The 18,944-nt window shown below is 30.5% G+C and overlaps 2 protein-coding genes and 1 pseudogene across 2 annotated transcripts; all 3 read left to right on the top strand.

Annotated features, from left to right (window-relative positions):
- Nucleotides 1-1,592: 1,592 nt before the first annotated feature.
- On the top strand, nt 1,593-4,361 carry LOC114423456 (annotated as a pseudogene).
- A 2,141-nt stretch (nt 4,362-6,502) lies between these two features.
- On the top strand, nt 6,503-7,282 carry LOC114422967 (non-specific lipid-transfer protein 1-like). The gene is made up of 2 exons (XM_028389542.1): nt 6,503-6,885; nt 7,062-7,282. Exons 1-2 carry the CDS (start codon nt 6,527-6,529, stop codon nt 7,069-7,071), a joined length of 369 nt encoding a protein of 122 aa, XP_028245343.1. The 5' UTR covers nt 6,503-6,526; the 3' UTR covers nt 7,072-7,282.
- A 4,843-nt stretch (nt 7,283-12,125) lies between these two features.
- On the top strand, nt 12,126-17,867 carry LOC114424401. Its single transcript, XM_028391239.1, has 4 exons — nt 12,126-12,671; nt 14,484-14,933; nt 16,507-16,828; nt 17,593-17,867. Exons 1-4 carry the CDS (start codon nt 12,255-12,257, stop codon nt 17,727-17,729), a joined length of 1,326 nt encoding a protein of 441 aa, XP_028247040.1. The 5' UTR covers nt 12,126-12,254; the 3' UTR covers nt 17,730-17,867.
- The last annotated feature ends 1,077 nt before the right edge of the window (nt 17,868-18,944 follow it).

An 18,944-nucleotide genomic window follows, 5' to 3' on the forward strand; every position in this document is an offset into this window, starting at 1 on the left:
TTTAAAAAATTTGTGAATTTCATCATTTGTCATTCATTTATTAATAAGCAAAAGTTATGACTATAGTTTACCAAAAACAAAAGTTTAGGACAGAATTTGTTAAAAAATAAAAAATGTTGCGTAAAAAAACTTTCAAAAATAAAAAAGTTAGAGATAAACAATGTAATTATTTCAAAAGGAAAATGACGGAAGATAAACAATGTAATAATTTGAGATAAATTATCTTAAATTAATTTTTTGAGGTGAAATTTGTCAAAAATTATAGAAGTTAAGAGTAGAAAATGCAATTAGACCTAAAAATTATAGAGATTAAAAAAAATTAAATCACCATAGTTAAAATTATATTTAAACCAAAAATTAATAAATAGAAAATAATGTGATTGAAGAAAGTACTACTCCGATGACGTTACACCACCAACATGGCAAAACCTCCATTCAAAAGCCCTAGGTATTCCCCGATATACTTTTGAGGATCAAAGGGTCAACTGACTTTGTACAAACAAAAGTCAAGTCACGTTAGTCGATCGGATTGGTTGCGTATATTGCGGTGGAAACTTTGATCTTATCTCCACTTTTTAATTTTTTTTTAATTTTACACTAGGATATATTTAAAGGATTTCATACAACTGTTATATTTTTTTTTAGTAAGAACTATGTATACTGATTATTAATAATAATATTTGTTTTTAAATTAAATATATGCATATGATTATTATTTTAATATTAATCGACGAGTTAACAGGTTAGATTTCCAGACCAATTAGTTTAAAAATTAAAATCCATGATCCAACATGTGTATGAAAAGGTTAAAATAGATTGTTCAATGTGTTTGAGTCCATTTGGATCCATTTGAGTTAGAGAGTGACACATGTTTTTGAACAATTCTAAATATGCCCGTGTTACATATAAAAGATTATAGTTGTAGATGAGATATGTGTATAATATAAATAAGTCATAATTACATAGTAATTTTCACTTTGGACCAACATTTGCTAATTAGAGTTAAGATGAATAAGTTTATTTACTTTTTAAAATAAAGTTCTTATTATTTCTTTTTATGACTTAAGTTTAAGACATTATTTTTAAAAAAGTAAATTATGTCAATAAACAAATATTGACAACTTAAAGTTAAAATATATTTTATATACATTGAAAAAAATATATTTTTATGTAAAAATGCATACATATATTTGTGTACATACTTGCATTTGTTTGTATAAAGTTTGAGGAAACTCAATAATTATAGTTCAATTGATAATATAAGTTAATTTTGTAAAAAAGATTTAGGTTCAATTTTCATATAATAGATCACCTTTGAGAAGAAGTAATAGATTTTTGGTGTGACTAATTCTCATCGATAATTAATCTCATTATCCCTAAATGCCATAATTATTGTTATAACAATGCTAAGCAATATTAGTGTTGAGATTGACCAAGAATAACAAGCTTAATTAATATTAATGAAGTAGTGTATTTTGGTATACATATTTATCAAGTGACGTTGAAGAATTAATAATCTATATATTTGGACACGATCAATGAATTAGCCTATAAAGACCAAGTATTCCGACGGAGTTGTCGTATAACCAGGCTTATGTATATATTAGCTATTAATCTTCAGTTGACATGCACATCCAAATGTCTTCTTTCCTCTTAGCTTCAATTCGCTTGCACTTTTGTTTTTCATCTCCTCCTTGGAGAAGAGCTTTGCCTTTCAAGCAACAAAGGAAAGCAACAATCTTCGTCATATCATTTTGTTCACCTCAACTCTCTATTTCCATCATCTTCTTGCAGCTCTTCTGCCAAAGGTCAATCCAATCTTCAATTCCTTGTTTTTTTATTATGTTTTTCAATAATAGCTAGAGTTTCTCTTTGATAATTTAAGTTAACAATCAAGTAAATCTTTTTATATGAAGTATTGAAGAGAGACTCTTATTCTAATTGAAGAGGAATGTTAATATACTCTCTCTACCACTCTTTCTAGTGAGACTTTCTTTAAAAGTTAGAAGAGAAAATTATTAAATAAGACATAAAACATTCAAAAATTAATAATTTTTAATAAATTTCAGCTAAAAATTAACAAGGAATTTTTATCTAGCTAAAAATTGCATACCAAACCTAGATATAATTGATGTGTACTCGATAAAATGTAGAATTATATTTATTGATTGAAAAAAATTAATAAATGATATCATAACAAATGCATATAAATATGTAATAAATTACACAATCATTAAAATCTGGTTTCCTTTTAACTTTTAGCTATTAGCTGTGTACGTGTTTTCTCTTAAGGACTCTTTCAAGTCACATCCTTATGTTAAATCAATTTTGATTATTCACTTTAATATGATGGTTGATTAACAATCAATGATTTGGCAACACTAATTCTAATTCAGGTCCTAAAAGGAAAGCATCATTAGAAGTGGTACATACACAAACATGGTCCATGCTCCCAACTAAAACATAGAGGCAAAGCAGAGGCTACAATATCACACAATGATATTATGAACCTAGACAATGAAAGGGTAAAGTATATTCAGTCCAGGCTCTCTAAGAATTTGGGTCGAGAAAATACTGTGAAGGATTTGGATTCAACTACCCTACCCGCCGAGTCTGGTAGCCTTATTGGGTCTGCAAACTATGTTGTTGTTGTTGGTCTTGGTACACCAAAGAGGGACTTGTCACTTGTTTTTGACACAGGTAGTGATCTTACATGGACTCAGTGTGAACCCTGTGCTGGTTCTTACTACAAGCAGCAAGATGCAATCTTTGATCCATCAAAGTCTTCATCGTATACCAATATCACATGCACATCTTCCCTCTGCACTCAACTCACTTCTGATGGTAAATCTTTACTTTTGAATACAGAAATTAATGAAGAAAATATTTAAACTAACAGGATTACTGAGGCACTTATATAGTCTGATACCATCAAATTAAATGTTTAGATAGAAAACAACCATAATTATACAATATCACAAATCCAAATATAGATCTAAGTATTTAGACGGTTGCTTACTTGATGAAAAATTAAATAAAAAAAGTAAAAATCAAGATACTGGAATGAGAAAAAATTAAATGAGATGTGTATTTAATTTGTTCAATTTATGAGAAAAAATCATGTTATAATTCTTAATTATATGTTATGTGATGATTAATTAGAAACCATGTGTGATGAAGATCATTTAATCATTTTTCAACGAGAAGGGTTGCAATATTTAATTATATTATTGTTTAATTTTTTTTTCCATGCAGGAATTAAGTCAGAATGCTCCTCATCCACAGATGCATCATGCATATATGACGCCAAATACGGTGACAATTCCTCCTCCGTCGGCTTCTTGAGTCAGGAGCGCCTTACCATCACCGCCACCGACATCGTCCACGACTTCCTGTTCGGCTGCGGCCAAGACAATGAGGGCCTCTTCAATGGCTCCGCCGGCCTCATGGGCCTCGGCCGCCACCCCATTTCCATTGTCCAACAAACCTCCTCAAATTACAACAAAATTTTCTCCTACTGTCTCCCCGCCACCTCCAGCTCCCTTGGCCACCTCACCTTCGGCGCTTCCGCCGCCACCAATGCTAGTCTCATATACACTCCGTTGTCCACAATCTCCGGCGACAACACCTTCTACGGTCTCGACATCGTCAGCATCTCCGTTGGCGGCACCAAGCTCCCTGCTGTCTCCTCCTCCACCTTCTCCGCCGGTGGATCCATCATCGACTCCGGCACCGTGATCACGCGGCTGGCCCCGACCGTGTACGCCGCGCTCCGGTCGGCATTTCGGAGGGTATGGAGAAGTACCCCGTTGCCAACGAGGCTGGCCTACTTGACACGTGTTATGATTTAAGTGGGTATAAGGAGATTTCAGTTCCGAGGATAGATTTTGAATTTTCCGGTGGCGTCACGGTGGAGTTGGCATCGGGGGATACTCTAGGTTGAAAGTGAGCAACAAGTGTGTTTGGCTTTTGCTGCAAATGGGAGTGACAATGATATTACGGTATTTGGGAATGTGCAACAAAAAACACTAGAGGTCGTGTATGATGTTAAGGGTGGGAGGATAGGGTTTGGTGCTGCTGGGTGTAAGTGAAGGGACTTTGATTAATAGTGGTGTTAAATAAACATGCTTTGGGCTGGTTAGTGGCTTTGGCATTTTTAATTACTAGAAAGTACTCTAAATATATGAAAAAATGAATAAAGGAAATGATGTGGGAAATATGGTGTAACATGTAGAATGGAGGGGATGTTTAGTGGGAAATATGCTTTGGGCTGGTTAGTGGCTCTGACATTTTTAATTACTAGAAAGTACTCCCAACCATTCAAACTTGATATATAAATAAATAAATAGAATACTTAAAAATCGAGTTGAATTAAATGAAAAATGTTTTAAGAATGATATCATTATAATACATTAAAATCAAATATAATGAATAAACAAGTTAAATAATTACGAGTTTTGCTTGATATCTCATAATATTTAGTCATTTAAAGTTTTGTTTAACATCTAAAGTCTCAAAATACTTATTTTAATAAATACCTATTTAAAGTCTTATAATTTGTAACATAAGAATATATAATTAATTTTCAAACACTTATATTATCATCTAATTCATTATCTTGTTGATCACACGTAGGAGGTTGTCGACCACATTGAATTGGTTGAGATGTTTGGTTAAGAGAAACATTTTCCATAAATCAAGTCATTTGCTCACAAAAAAAATGGCCCTTGTGTGATTCAAAAAACATGTCTTTCAAGTTCTTATCTTTTTCGATCAAATCAGAAACTCAAGCTTTCATTTTTTCATATTCATGCGATCAGAAACCATAAGATGATATGGATGAGGATGAAGGCTTGTATTTCCTTGCCTCTAAACCTAGACCAAATATCAATTGTTAGAGTCCTTAAGATATAAAACATTTTTTTTTATATATGAGTTTAGAGGAAGTACTACTCTTTTAAGATTATCCTTCATTTCTCTCTAATTAATTATTTCTTACCTAATTAATTAATGTGACTTTTATTATTCTCCAATCCTAATAAGAGAAAGTGTAATTAATTAAAGATATTATAAAAAATAAATAATTAATGCACCAAACAATTAAAAATAAGTCTTACAAAAATGGAAAAAAAACAAAGTAAAATGATCTTATATATAACGATGGAGGTTGTATGAAACAAATATAAACTTGTTATTAGAGGTTTGTTGATTAAGTAAAAAAAATGTCTTTATTTTGGAATATTTTTTTATTTAGATTGATTATGATTATTTTTTACAATCTTTTAATTTGTATATTATATTCATGTATATATGGCGACGAGTGTCATAGCAAAAATGAAATGTAGTAGATATGTATGATGTAATAAATGTCAGCTGTTTTTTTTTAAGTTCACCCCCTTATTTTTTTCAATTTTTTTTAGCAAATTATCCTTTAAGGAAACAAATTTCCATTGTGTTATAGGGGTATGACTTCAAAAATACAATGGAAAATATATTTCTGCCGTGTTATTCTTTTTGTAATAATTTAAAAGTAATCAAATTAAAACACATTTTCGTTAAAAAATTAACACAGTAAAGAAGTGCTCTGCTTATATTTCATATGAAATACACTGAAACTTATTTCTATTGTATATTTAATTATATCTAAAATATTAGTATATGTTACTTCTAAATTATTTAAGATTATGCTTATTCAGAAAAATGTCCACCGGAAGAACAACATAGTTCCCTAGCCTGTGTGGCTAAACCTACAAATCACCAAAACTAGATATATGAACTTTTGAAGAAAAGGTCAAAAAATTTGAGCTTCTCTATCTCTTGCAAGTACTGTGCATAAAGGGTGAAATGTTCTCTGACTCTTAATATTTTAAATTTATTTATATATTTAAATCATCTTTATTGATTTAGTATAAAATAACTTTATAAATTAAAAATAATTTAGTATATATTTTAATAGAAAATATATTCTAAATATTTTTACAATATTTTAAAAATGTATATGTTAAGGTAAATTGATATTAAATTATATAAATGTTAGCACGAGAGGAGAAGGGCAATATAATAATGAGATCTCTAAAATAAATCGTGTAATTTATTTTATATTTTAACATGAGAGAGGAGTACTGTAATAATATGCGTGAGGAGACTGTAATTTACTTTAATAATATAAATTAAATGGATTAATCTGTATATTTTAATATAAGAGGAAAAAACATTGTAATATATATTCACAAATCAAGAGGTGAGAATGTAATTTACTAAAAAAAAATATTTATACATATCATATTTAATTTGTAATTTCCCATTGACTATCATTAATTATTAGTTTATTACTAATTGAATAGTGTAGGACAATAAATTTTGTTTGAAAAGTCAACAACAAAAACTTCCCTAAAGCTAAGAGTTTTGCCTATACATTTTGAAAAATTATCAAAAACAAAAATCCACTTACTATAAGTAAGACCCTGCTATGAATATGGTTGATAAAAACTTCAACAACAAAGTTGCACACAAAATTTAAGAAAAGATGCAAGAGAAGAAAGTTACTATTGCTCTTCTCATGCTTGTTCTAGTTGCTGGCATGGGGGTAACAACAACACTCAGTGAAAATCAAGCATGTGCCAGTGGGGATGCTCAAGTGTTACTTGAACGTTGTTTTGCTTATTTGCTAGGTGAAGTTCCAGATGGACCACTTCCTTGGTGCTGTGAAGGAGTGTCAGCAGTGTTTCAACTCTCCAAAACCCCTCAACGCAGAAGAGATGTTTGTCACTGTCTGAAACGGGACACAGCCGTTTTCCATTTTGATCCTGAAAAATTGAAAATGCTTCCTCAAGACTGCAAAATTACCTCTCGATTTTCTCTTGACCCAAGACAGAATTGTAACTCGTAAGCCGATCGACTTACATACTTTTATAGAAAATAGGTTATGTAGTGATACTGTCATTATATTATCATTTAATCATAAATCAATTTATATCCTAGATTTATTGATTTTTACAACAATTTATAAACTGATACTTTTAACATCAATTTTTTCTAATCTTGTTTTTCTCATGTTGCAGGATTCCATGATGCTTCAACTAAGATGATCAATTGGATGAATAAATTCAGGTATAGAAATAAATGTGTGCAGAACATATATAGGATATATGATCCGAAGAGCCATGAATTTTTAGTTCTCCATCAAAACAAATGCTGGACTAATGTCTCTCTCTCTATATTAACTAATGAATAAAAATCAATTGTATCAGAATGGATAGTCATGTATATATAAGCAGATGATATATACAAGATAAAATTAAATAATGTCAGAAGTGAAATTTAGGACAGTAATACATCTATATAGCTTTTATCTAAAAAATAATCAATATCGAATTTGTCTCACAATTAAACCATTAAACTTTGAATTAGTATCTTGAGCAGTTTTGTCATGCATCAGTCTGTTTTCGAAAACATTCGTTAAAAATTCTTAATTATTGAGTAGATTTTTCTAAATGTCTAAAACAGGATACATTTTTTTTTTATTCTGGAAAGGTGCGGCTTCCTCAAGACTGCAACATTACCTGTGACTATTTTCCTATTGACATTGGAGAGAGTTGTAGCTAGTAATTAATTGCCTCTCATATATATACGTTTAACTTAACTTCCTCGACTTAGTTTTTTTCTAATCTTATTTTGCTCAAGTACATGTGTTCCATAATGCTTCAAGAAGAAAAAGTATGTACGAATATTACTATATCTTACTTGACATTTAAAGAGAAAAATGTAGATACGTACGTTATAAAGAAATTATAGGTGTTAATAGAGTGTTAATTGAGCGGATTCTGATTTGAAAGTCGAGTTTTATGAATTGGAATTGTTAGTTGCATGGTTGTGAAACATTTACTTGGTATGAGGTTGACACGTTTTCGGATCAGAGAACATATGTCTCGTCGTGTGTATAGGAAGATGGTTTTATCCCGTTGGTGGTGGGTGTCGGTTGTGGAGTTGTTGGTATTTTTTATAAGGGATGATATTTTATTGGCAGTCAAATATATTAGTAACTTCAGATGGCTGGTTCGTGAGTCATAGGCTGATTATGTTACACTCTGATGGGAGATTATCTTTATTTGTGTGTATTTTTATCATAAATAAAAAATGATAAATATTAATTAATGTTTTTTTAGATATTGGGTAAAAAGAATTAAAAAATTTATTAAAATACACAACATTATATTATTGATGTTTTATTATGCTTTTATATGATCTTTGCAATAGTTTTTTTTTAATCAATTTTATAACGGAATTAGTTAACAAGACTCCTAAAAAATAACCTCTATACTCAGCAGGTGGATATACTTTGGTGGGTTAGATCAATATTGTAAAACTATCTTGTACTTGGATTGATACTCCTGGTGCCTTTTGAATGAGTTTCTCTTTTGCTAAGGAAAAAAATAACACAAGTTGGGATGAATTATTGCATATTGCAAGTAGATTATGAAATCACTGAATTTCGGCATCGTTTTCTTCTCCTTTAATATGTAGGTTTTATATATAACCAAGAACCAGAAATCACCAAATCACATGTTCTTCACTGTTTATATAGTTTTTACTGCCATTACTCATCAGGATACATAACTAGTGTGAAGAAAACCAAAATCTCAGCATCTTGCGTTTTTTCCATTGGTAAAAATTACAACATCATATCTATGCTTCAAAACCTGAATTCAAAGTAAAATGATCTCGAAGCGAGGAACAACAATCTGCCTAATATGTTTCGGCTATGAGAATCCATTGAGGCTGAGATTTTTAAAGCTTCCCAAACTTTGGACTATGTATATATGTCCATTCACTTTTATCTGTTATTGGGCTAGGGATTGCAATATACCAAAGTTGCTATGCCACTTCCAAACTTGGGTCTCTATATATAATTTTGTAGTGTTCCAAAATGAATTCAGCTCCAACTAGTGGAATCAATACTGAGTATATAGTTCATCAATTTTGCTTCTCTAGCTAGTTAAGTAATGAGAGGGCGAGCCCTGGTGCAGCGATAAAATTGTGCCTTGGTGACCTGTTAGTCATGGGTTCGAATCCGGAAACAGCCTCTTTGCATATGCAAGGGTAAGGCTGCGTACAATATCCCTCCCCCATACCTTCGCATAGCGAAGAACCTCTGGGCAATGGGGTACGCTAGTTTAGCTAGTTAAGTAATGAATCTCAACTTCCTGCTTCTTAAAACTTTTGTTTATTAAGCTCACTTACAACTGTCAAAACAGCATCTGACAAACTGTGGATTGAAAAGGAAAAGAAAACATACAAGTGAAAAGAGCCAATGTCGAATTAAGTGAATGATTACAAGTCACAAAAAACTTTAGAGCAAAGGATATGTTTAACTGTTATTAACAACTCCATATTATACCACATTACTTATTTTGGGGCACAATTATACCAAGATTATATTTTACTATTCTCATAATAATATGTATTAACTTTAAAGTTATTAGTAACTTTAACGTTAACTATTATATTACTATAGTGATTATTATGATACTAAGTACTAACCATGCTACTGATGTACAAAAGTAACATGAAAGAATATATCCACATGGCACAAGACCAACCATTAATCCAGAGTCGTCTAGCCTTGAAGGGAGCTACCGTCCCAATCAATCATTCTCTCAAATTTAGATTTGGTGTAGTAGTAGGTTTTCGTCAAGATCAAAGTTTTTACATTTTTTATTTTATGTTTTTTTTAACGAAGAGGGGAAAAGCATATTATAAAATCTAAAGCATATGATGTTGTGCTAGAAACCAATCTATGAGTTTGGTTAATTAGCACAACCACTTTTAAACCAGCACAGTTGACAATCACAAAACGGCTCTAACCTGGCACTGTGGCTACTAATCATTTGCATTATAAATAATTTTGGAGGAATGGAATCCAAAGGAAGCAAATCTTGCAAATGAGCTTGATCCAAGTTTAAACTTCATTGTTTTGTTTTATTGCTTGTGATATCATGGTTTACACACACAAGGAATCTCAGCTTACACGTATCAATGTTTTGTATCCAAATGGATGCACTGTATTGGTTCACCACATTATTACTCTACGCCTCACATGTGATGGTCCCACCACCAGCTGGTCTCTTATATATGAGATTTTTCACTACAAGATTTCTCTAATTCCGGTGATTGAGGGGAAGTATATATACAATATATTTATCCCAACCCCATCATGATTTCATTTAAAAAATAATGCGAGAGAACACTCTTAAGTACAAAAAGGGTAAAAGGGTATGTACAAATTTATAAATTAATCGTTCAGTCTTAAATGATTAAGTGAATTAATTACAATATATTTAGTGAGAATTGCTTGAACGCAAGTAATTGTTGTAATCGGAGTTTTAGTTTGTGTTTGTTTTACACAAATCATGCATTTCAAAATATGTTGAACAAAATTTTGCGGGATGGAATTTAAGCATTAATGTGAAAGCAAATAAATATCGTAAAAGTTGAAGTTATTAATGTGAAAAAAAAAATTGTGTATCACATAGGTTTAACTCAATTGAACCGTGTGTGAATTATTGTATGCGACTCGTATGTATAAATTTATAGTACAAATTATGCGACTTTTCTTTAATTGTAAGGATAAATATACTCTACTAAAATCCTTGGTTTGGTTGCTTAAAAAAACATTTTTGGTTCTGGGAAAATTATTTTACATCCCAATAAGGTGGTATAAAACAAAAATTCCCCTCTCAATAAAGGGAAATTAAGTAGGGAAGTCTTTTAGTTTTTTAAATTATATAATTTTTCAAATATAAAAAAAATAACAAATAATTTTATGTTAAAAATAATGTAATATAAAGGTTTAAGTTTTCTATTTGAATTTAATTTTAAATAATATAATAATTTTAATACATTTTTTTCATTTCTTCCTTCAATCGTTTAAATAAGTGAATAGAATATTTTCTATTTTTTTAGAGGTTTTTCTTATTTCTATTCATTTAAGTGAGTGGATAAAAAATATCTATTTCCTTTTGTTATATATCATTACTGTTCATTCAAATTGCATATCATTTTTATTCCTTTTTTTATTTCTATCATTTTTACTTCTTTTCTTTTCTATTCCACTCCTCATTCAAATAAAGTGTAGTTTATTTATAAAAAAAAAACACACACACAATTTTTTTTCTAGCTTTCTAACATAGTTTTTATTTGAAAAAAAATCTTTCAAATAATTTAAAGTATTTATTTTCTTATAATATTGTTCTAAATGAAATTTTCAAAAAAAAAATAACATTTCCAATATTATTATTATACCTAGAGTACCCTTTCAGATGTTCCAAAATTCTAGTTTTGATATCATGTGAACTGTCCTGCTTCATACATTAAAAATCCCAGTTACATAATCAGCCAGATCATAATAAACCTACATTCCACCTCCAAAACCAATGAAATCATGCCATTTTGATTATTTCCTTTGTCCCCTACTAGATAGTGGACACCACCACATCAGTACAAAAAATGAAGAGAGAAAAAAAAACCCTAAATTGATTATGTTTGTTATAATAAACAGTTTAATATTTAGTTTTAATTATAAATTTACTGAATTTTTTTAAAACCAAAAAATATTTTTTTATTATAAACAATCTTATTCAATTCACCCATTAATCTACATGCTTGATGATAACTTAGTGATATATTTCGTATTTACAGTTTATTCATAGCCTTTTTCCTTAAACATTTTTAATCTTTATAATTCCTTCAATTGCTCTTTTCCTTTTTTAATTTATCAGTAATCACATTTTTTATTTTGCTATTTTTTCTTCCTATTTTCCCTTTATTCGATGCTATTATATAACCTCAAATAAATGTAAAAAAACTATTTTTCCAATTACAAGTGATAATCAAAATATGTTTATATTTCTTTCTGGTGGTCTAGACTATATGTATATATCTTTTTTTTCAACTACTTATCGTTAGTTATATGTAAAATAGTTCAAATTCAAGATCATTAAACTAAAATGATATTATATCATGAATTGATTCATTATTCATGTAGTTGATCGACTTTATTAATTTGTTAAACCTGTTTAAGCTAAACCGCGAGACATATGTCCACACTTATATTTGCTCATACTTCTCTATCTTATTTTTATATATATTTCTATCCATCGTTGTCTCCATTACAAAAATTCCTTCGTCCATCGCCACCCAAGCTATTTATTTAGCTCTTCCTAACTCCCCACACGCCACAACCATTCCATCCTCCAATGAACGACGCTACCGCCGCCACCCCCGCCACGGCGCTGTTAGATCGCCGTGGCAAGTACAACCGCAGCGTCTCCCACGTGAACGACGAGTTCCACACGTTCCGCTCGTACCTCCGGTGGATGTGCGTGGACCAGTCCAACAACTTCACCGCCGCACTCTCCTGGTCCCTGTTCCTCCTCCTAGCCCTCGCCGTCCCCGCCGCGTCGCACTTCCTCCTCGCCTGCCCCGACTGCGACGCCCGCCACTCCCGCCCCTACGACGCCGTGGTGCAGCTCTCCCTCACCTCCGTCTCCGCCCTCTCCTTCCTCTGCCTCGCCGGCTTCGTCCGCAAGTACGGACTCCGAAGGTTCCTCTTCTTCGATAAGCTCTGCGATGAGAGCGAGACCGTTAGAACCAACTACATGGCGCAGCTCAATGTATGTCACTCTTCATCCTTATTCCTTAATTCCATTTTTTTTTGCTTCTAATTATATTCCCCATACTTGAAAGTTGCTTTAATGTTTGATGTTCAAATTCCTAATTATGTTATGTTAAGGGATGCTTTCTGTATTTGTAGTTTTTTTAAGCTGTGTTTGGATGAATTTGCATAATGAAGGAATGAGTTCGATTCCAAAGCATCCAGAAACGAATTTCTTTTAGGAAAAAAAAAACGCTTTTACTGTACAGTTTTTATTCTAGAGTCTTTGTAAAACGAGTGATATTAAATAGGAAGCTCAATGCATAAGCTAAAATATTTTCTTTATATGTCCTTTTCCTAAAAATATTTCTACAAAAGTTTACTAAAATTTACCATTTTTTTCGTCTCTGAAATGTTCTTATCACATTATACATGCATCTCTTTTATCTCTGATCTCTAGCTATCGTCGATCAAGAGATTTGATTCATCTATTGTCTTTGCTACCTTTTATAATTTTAAAAATTAGTTTAAAGTAGGAGTTTGTTTTGCATCAAAACTCACTAATAAATAAAACAGTACTGGTAAGTTGTTTTTGAAAAATGTTATTTTCTTTTAAAAATAAATAAAAAAATTAAATTAATTAATATTTCTTAATTTTCAAAATAAAAAAGTCAAAATAACTTTAAACTTTTTTTACTTTTAAATTTGATTATTTAATTTATATCCTTTATTGGCTCATCTCGTATGTAAAATAAATAACGTCTCGCATGTAAAATTAATATAAAAAAGAATTAATATGTAAATATAGTGCTACTCTTATTAGTTGAGTTTTCTACGTACTCTGATCTTTAAATACGAGAGTTTGTTTATCTTTTAAGAGTTAATGATGTATAGTTGTTTTATAAATGATATTTATTAATTAATTTAACATCCTAATGATGATTTTTATTTAATCATACGTCATTATAATGTTTGTTTTTCTTTTGGGTTACTCTTGTTGTTTATCTTTGTCCCGACGAAGTCGAGGAAATAGAAACTTGTCTTTTTTTTTTATATTATTATTTTGCTTTTGGCTTCTCAGTGGAAATTTGAATTGGTGATCACGTATTCCAGTGTGTGAAACACCTCTTCATTTCCCAGCCACAAGAAAATATTGACGATCAATAATGGAAATTGCTTGTGGAACTTCAACATCAAGACAGCTTGAAAAAGAATATGATTTCCGATTTTAAGCTTTGATTCAAGGAAATAACAGCTTTAAGTCTTAGCTATTATAACCTCATAACCTGAAATCTGAGTTATATATAGAAATTATTATATATTATTCGGAGCTTCAAGAACACAAGACATGTTCTGAAATAGTAATGTTTCAGTTTCTATATATCCATGATTAAGATTAAAATTTGGTATTAAATATTGATGATCCCTTTTTGTTGGATAACCTCATCCCATATACCTATTAAAGTACCTAAATCACGTACACTAGAACAATCTATGGTACTGATTCTCAACTAAAAAATAGACGAGAAAAAGCATTCATCAACTTTTGTTCTCTAAGTGCACATTCTTGTCTCTTGAACCATCTTTTTACACTACACTATGATCCCCATATGTATGATAAGAATTTGATCAATCTTTTTGCGGACACATCACAACATTTTTTTAATATTTGCACACCAACAAACAAGGAAAATACTTTATGCACCTCACACATTAATAGCAAGTAACAAAAATCAGTATAAATAAGATAAAAACAGATAAAACTAAATTTAAAAAAAAAAGGTAAATATAAAGTGATTTTTTAATTTTGTGTGTGGAAATTGGAATGCAGAGGTCAGTGAAGATCCTTTCGGTGTTTGTGGGGCCATGTTTTGTGGCCGAGTGTGCATACAAGATATGGTGGTACGCATCCGGAGCCTCACAGATCCCCTTCTTAGGAAACGTGTACGTGAGCGATGCGGTGGCGTGCATACTGGAACTGTGGTCCTGGCTGTACCGAACCACGGTGATCTTCCTAGTGTGCGTTCTGTTCCGTTTGATCTGCCACCTCCAGATCCTGCGGCTGCGCGACTTCGCGAGATTCTTCCACGTGGACTCCGATGTGGCGTCGGTGATGACGGAGCACCTTAGGATTAGGAGGCACCTGCGAATCATAAGCCACAGGTTCCGCGCGTTCATCCTACTCGCGCTTTTATTGGTCACCGGAAGCCAGCTGGCGTGCTTGCTTGTTACAACTAAACATACGCAAGATATGAATATTTACAAAACCGGTGAACTTGCGGTATGTCCCTCCCTACCCTTACCTTTTCTTTTTATAAAAAAAAAAAAATGTTTTTTTTACTGCTTAAAAAAATTTATTAAATATAGAACTTATTTAATACTATTAATACCATGTTAGTGAATGGTAGGCATGGGAGTTTATTTGTATGTCTAATGTGTTTTTTCTTTTCTTGAGTTTCACTTTCATACATTTTTTGTCAAAAAAAATTGATGCAATGTAAGTGAATTTTTTTATATATATTATCAAATAATAAAAATTTATTTTTACTTTAAATTTTAATGACTTTTAATCATATGACAATTTATTATTAATTATAATGTAGAATTCCTTTGCACTATTAGGATATATATTCTAATTCTTTTCGGTTCTATTGAATTTCATAAAAAATTCTTATATTTTGATGATTACTTGATTCAATTTATTAGTTGATCAAAAATAAACTAGCATGGCTAATTACATTAGTTAGTTAACAAATTTTCAGGAGTATGGTTGTTTTTTTTTTAAAGATTTTAATTTAAATACAATGACAGTGTATATATATATATCGACAAGATTTTTAATTAGTTGAAAAAAGATATTTAGAATGATTTTTAATTAGTTGAAAGTATTACAAAATGCATTAAAATTAAATTATTTTTAATTGAGATATTTACAAATAATTCTAAAAAAATGTAAAGTGTATACGCTTCAACTTTTAATAAGAGACGAAAATTTATCAAAATACTCATCAATACATTTATTCCTTCCTTTTTTTCTATTTTTTTATTTCAAAATTTTAATTATGATATATTATTATTGTAATTAATGTTATACTCGTAATATCTAATGATATCATTTAATGATATTATTAATGAATACAAATGTTAAAATATTTTATACTAATAGTGGATGAAGTTGATATTTTTTATTTTCTTTCTTTAAATCGTTCTACAAACGTACACATGTACGGACCGACCTCTTAGCTGTACATACAAAATTTCATCAAGTTCAGCAAATAAATTTTATGTGATTGAAACCATTTGAAGTAAGATGAAGACGTGTCCAATTTGATGCAACTGTCACTTCCTCCATGTTCCCTCGGTCAAGTTAGACATTATCTTATTCATTTCATGTTCCTTCCTATATCTAGTTCATAAAATAATACCGAAAAAGACAAGAACAAAACATGAACAGAAGAACATTTGGTAATCGATGGAAACATGGACCTAATTTCATTGATAGGTATTACTCAATTGGTTAAGTAAGTATCGGAAATTAAGTTTTTTATTAGCTTAATTCAATCTTACAAAACTAGCTTATAAGATGAGTATTTCTCCTCACTTATATGATTTATTTCGATCCTATATAGAATTTTAACATGTTTTATTTTTTCTTATAATTATTCAGAAACTTTTAACACATCCCTCTATTTAGACAGACATAACTACAATAAGATATATGATTGATCCCTCTATTTAGACAAACATAACTACAATAAGATATATGATTGATTAAGATATATAAATTATTATAAATTTGATGGATTAAACAAAAAAGACCTAACTTTGTGGAGGGTTTTATTAATTTTGTGCAGCTGTGCTCAGTTACACTCCTTTCTGCGTTGTGCATCTTGTTGCGTAGTGCGACGAAGATAACACACAAAGCACAAGCGATCACGGGGCTTGCTGCCAAGTGGCACGTTTGCGCGACGTTGGATTCTTTTGATGGAGTTCTAACGGAAGGTGAGACACCAATGGCTCCTCAAAGTTCCCATGAAACAGTGTTTCCTAATGTGGGAACGGATGGAGAATCAGAGACTGATGAAGCTGGTGATGAAGAAGATGAAATTGACACTACCAAGTTAATCCCATCCTATGCTTATAGCACCATCTCATATCAAAAGAGACAAGCTCTTGGTAACTACTTCAATTCATTTCTCACACACCCATTATATTTTCTTAATTAACTACATACATGTCTAGAAATTTCACTTAAGAAATCATCATTGAAATGTGTAACTTATTATAAAGATAAAACTTAGATCCAATCTTTTAGATGTTTTTAGTACTATTCTCTAATTAGAATTGAAACTAATTGAAGTAAATTTTCAATTCTGATTAGAAAACAATAGCAAAAACACAAAACTATATCTAAGTTTTAGGCCCTAAGTTTTATCCAAACTATAATTACTCTGATTAGAAAATCATAATTTGTACACACTTGGTGTAAAACTGGAAAATAGTTTGTGTCATGTAATGATGCGTTAACGTACACCAAAATTAAGCTTTTCTGAATTGGAGAATTAACCCATATTTGGATATAGTTCAATTTTAAAAAAAAAATATTTTTGAAAACCTTTAGGAAATTAGAAAACCATTATTTATATAAAATAGACTAAACTAATTCAAATATGCATCTATCTTTTGAAGAATATAATAGCCCATCCTTGACTTAATGCTTCGGCCCTTGTTTTAGTTAGATTTTAATTAGTGAAGGTAAACAATAAGAAAATAAAAGACTAATGTATTATTATACTATACAGGTCCCCCCACCCAACAAATTGTCAAGTACTAATATTTTTTTATTTAAAAGAATATACTATTTAATGAATAATCATACGATGATTATCATGAATGTTTATTTACTCACGTTATACCCTATCTTTGTCGTTTTTTTGCAGTAAATTACTTTGAGAATAACAGGGCAGGGATTACAGTATATGGATTCATGTTGGATAGGAGCACACTCCACACAATATTTGGCATTGAAATGTCGCTTGTTCTTTGGCTGCTTGGGAAAACCATAGGCTTCTCTTGAAGAATCTTATTTGATTTCATTATTATAATTTATCAATCAGGGCACAGAAAAGAAAAAGATAGCTTGTGAATCATGTTTGATATTGTTCCCAATTGCCAACTGCACGCGGTTTCAATTGGATGAGAAGTTAATAGTGCATTTTGTTTGTTTTTTCTATTTTTATTTGTATTTTTAATTAATTATTTTATAATAACTCTTATTTTATTTTATTTTATTTTATTTACAAAAAATAAAGTAAAAATAACATCATCTCTGTAATTATGTACCAAAATATACCAATCAAAATAAAAATAAGAAACAAATCAAAGACATCTTATGCCATCATATTATGGTGTGATGGCTGTTAAAAAGGCACAGCACTTTTCAATAAAACTGCTGCATGTGAATCCGTAACTCGTTTTTGTAGCATACTATTTTCCTAAAAACAATTAAAGGGCAAAAATCTAGATAGAATTTTGCTTTGAAAGCTCGTCTCTTAAATTTTCACATCCACTTTCAAGGGTATGGCTGTGCCAAAGTGGTTAATTAGCATGCTGCGGCATCCAACAAGTTAGAATTAGTCCTATTGCATAGATATCACAGCTGATTATGTCTGTATTAAAAAGTAAATCATTCTTTTGCCATACATCAAACTCAGTTCTGGAATCACAGATAGTTGCAAAGAATAATTTGCGTTATAATTTATGAAATACTTACCTTACATAATGTTGTAAAATATGTCTTAAATTGATAACAATAAATATGTCTTAAATTTATAAATTTTTTTATCATTATCATTATTACTTTTTTACTTTTAATTGTTTTTTTAATACATTCTCTCTTTTCTCGCTTCTTTTAAGCAATAATGTGTCTGAATGAAGTCATTTTAAATTCTGAGAAATTTTAAATATTTTAATTGAAATTTTTTTTATTTTCAAGATTTTGTGTTTGGATAAAAAAAAATTAAAATTGTGAGGGTGAAAGAAAATGAATGCAAAGAAAAGAAAAGATATGATTGATGTGCTTATAAAAAAAATCGGGATACGGTGACGTCTTCTCCGTATGATGGGTAGCGAAGTAGCGACGGTTGCTCCATGATTAACAAAGTGCAGTCCTACGTGTCTCGAGAACTTTGAGTGAAAGAGAGAATGAATATTATAAAAAAAATACGCGAAATATTTTGAAAGATTCTTCTATCAAGAAAAAAATTTCAATTTCTCACATCTTAAAAGAAAA

Source organism: Glycine soja, chromosome 8 (genome assembly GCF_004193775.1).
Source record: "Glycine soja cultivar W05 chromosome 8, ASM419377v2, whole genome shotgun sequence".
Lineage (NCBI taxonomy): Eukaryota > Viridiplantae > Streptophyta > Magnoliopsida > Fabales > Fabaceae > Glycine > Glycine soja.

Bases quoted from the DNA above. Each gene is read 5' to 3' on its own strand.
- LOC114424401 (XM_028391239.1), top strand. From the start codon at position 12,255: ATGAACGACGCTACCGCCGCCACCCCCGCCACGGCGCTGTTAGATCGC. The intron at 12,672-14,483 runs GTATGTCACTCT...ATTGGAATGCAG, and splicing joins ACTACATGGCGCAGCTCAAT to AGGTCAGTGAAGATCCTTTC. The intron at 16,829-17,592 runs GTAACTACTTCA...GTTTTTTTGCAG, and splicing joins TCAAAAGAGACAAGCTCTTG to TAAATTACTTTGAGAATAAC.
- LOC114422967 (XM_028389542.1), top strand. From the start codon at position 6,527: ATGCAAGAGAAGAAAGTTACTATTGCTCTTCTCATGCTTGTTCTAGTT.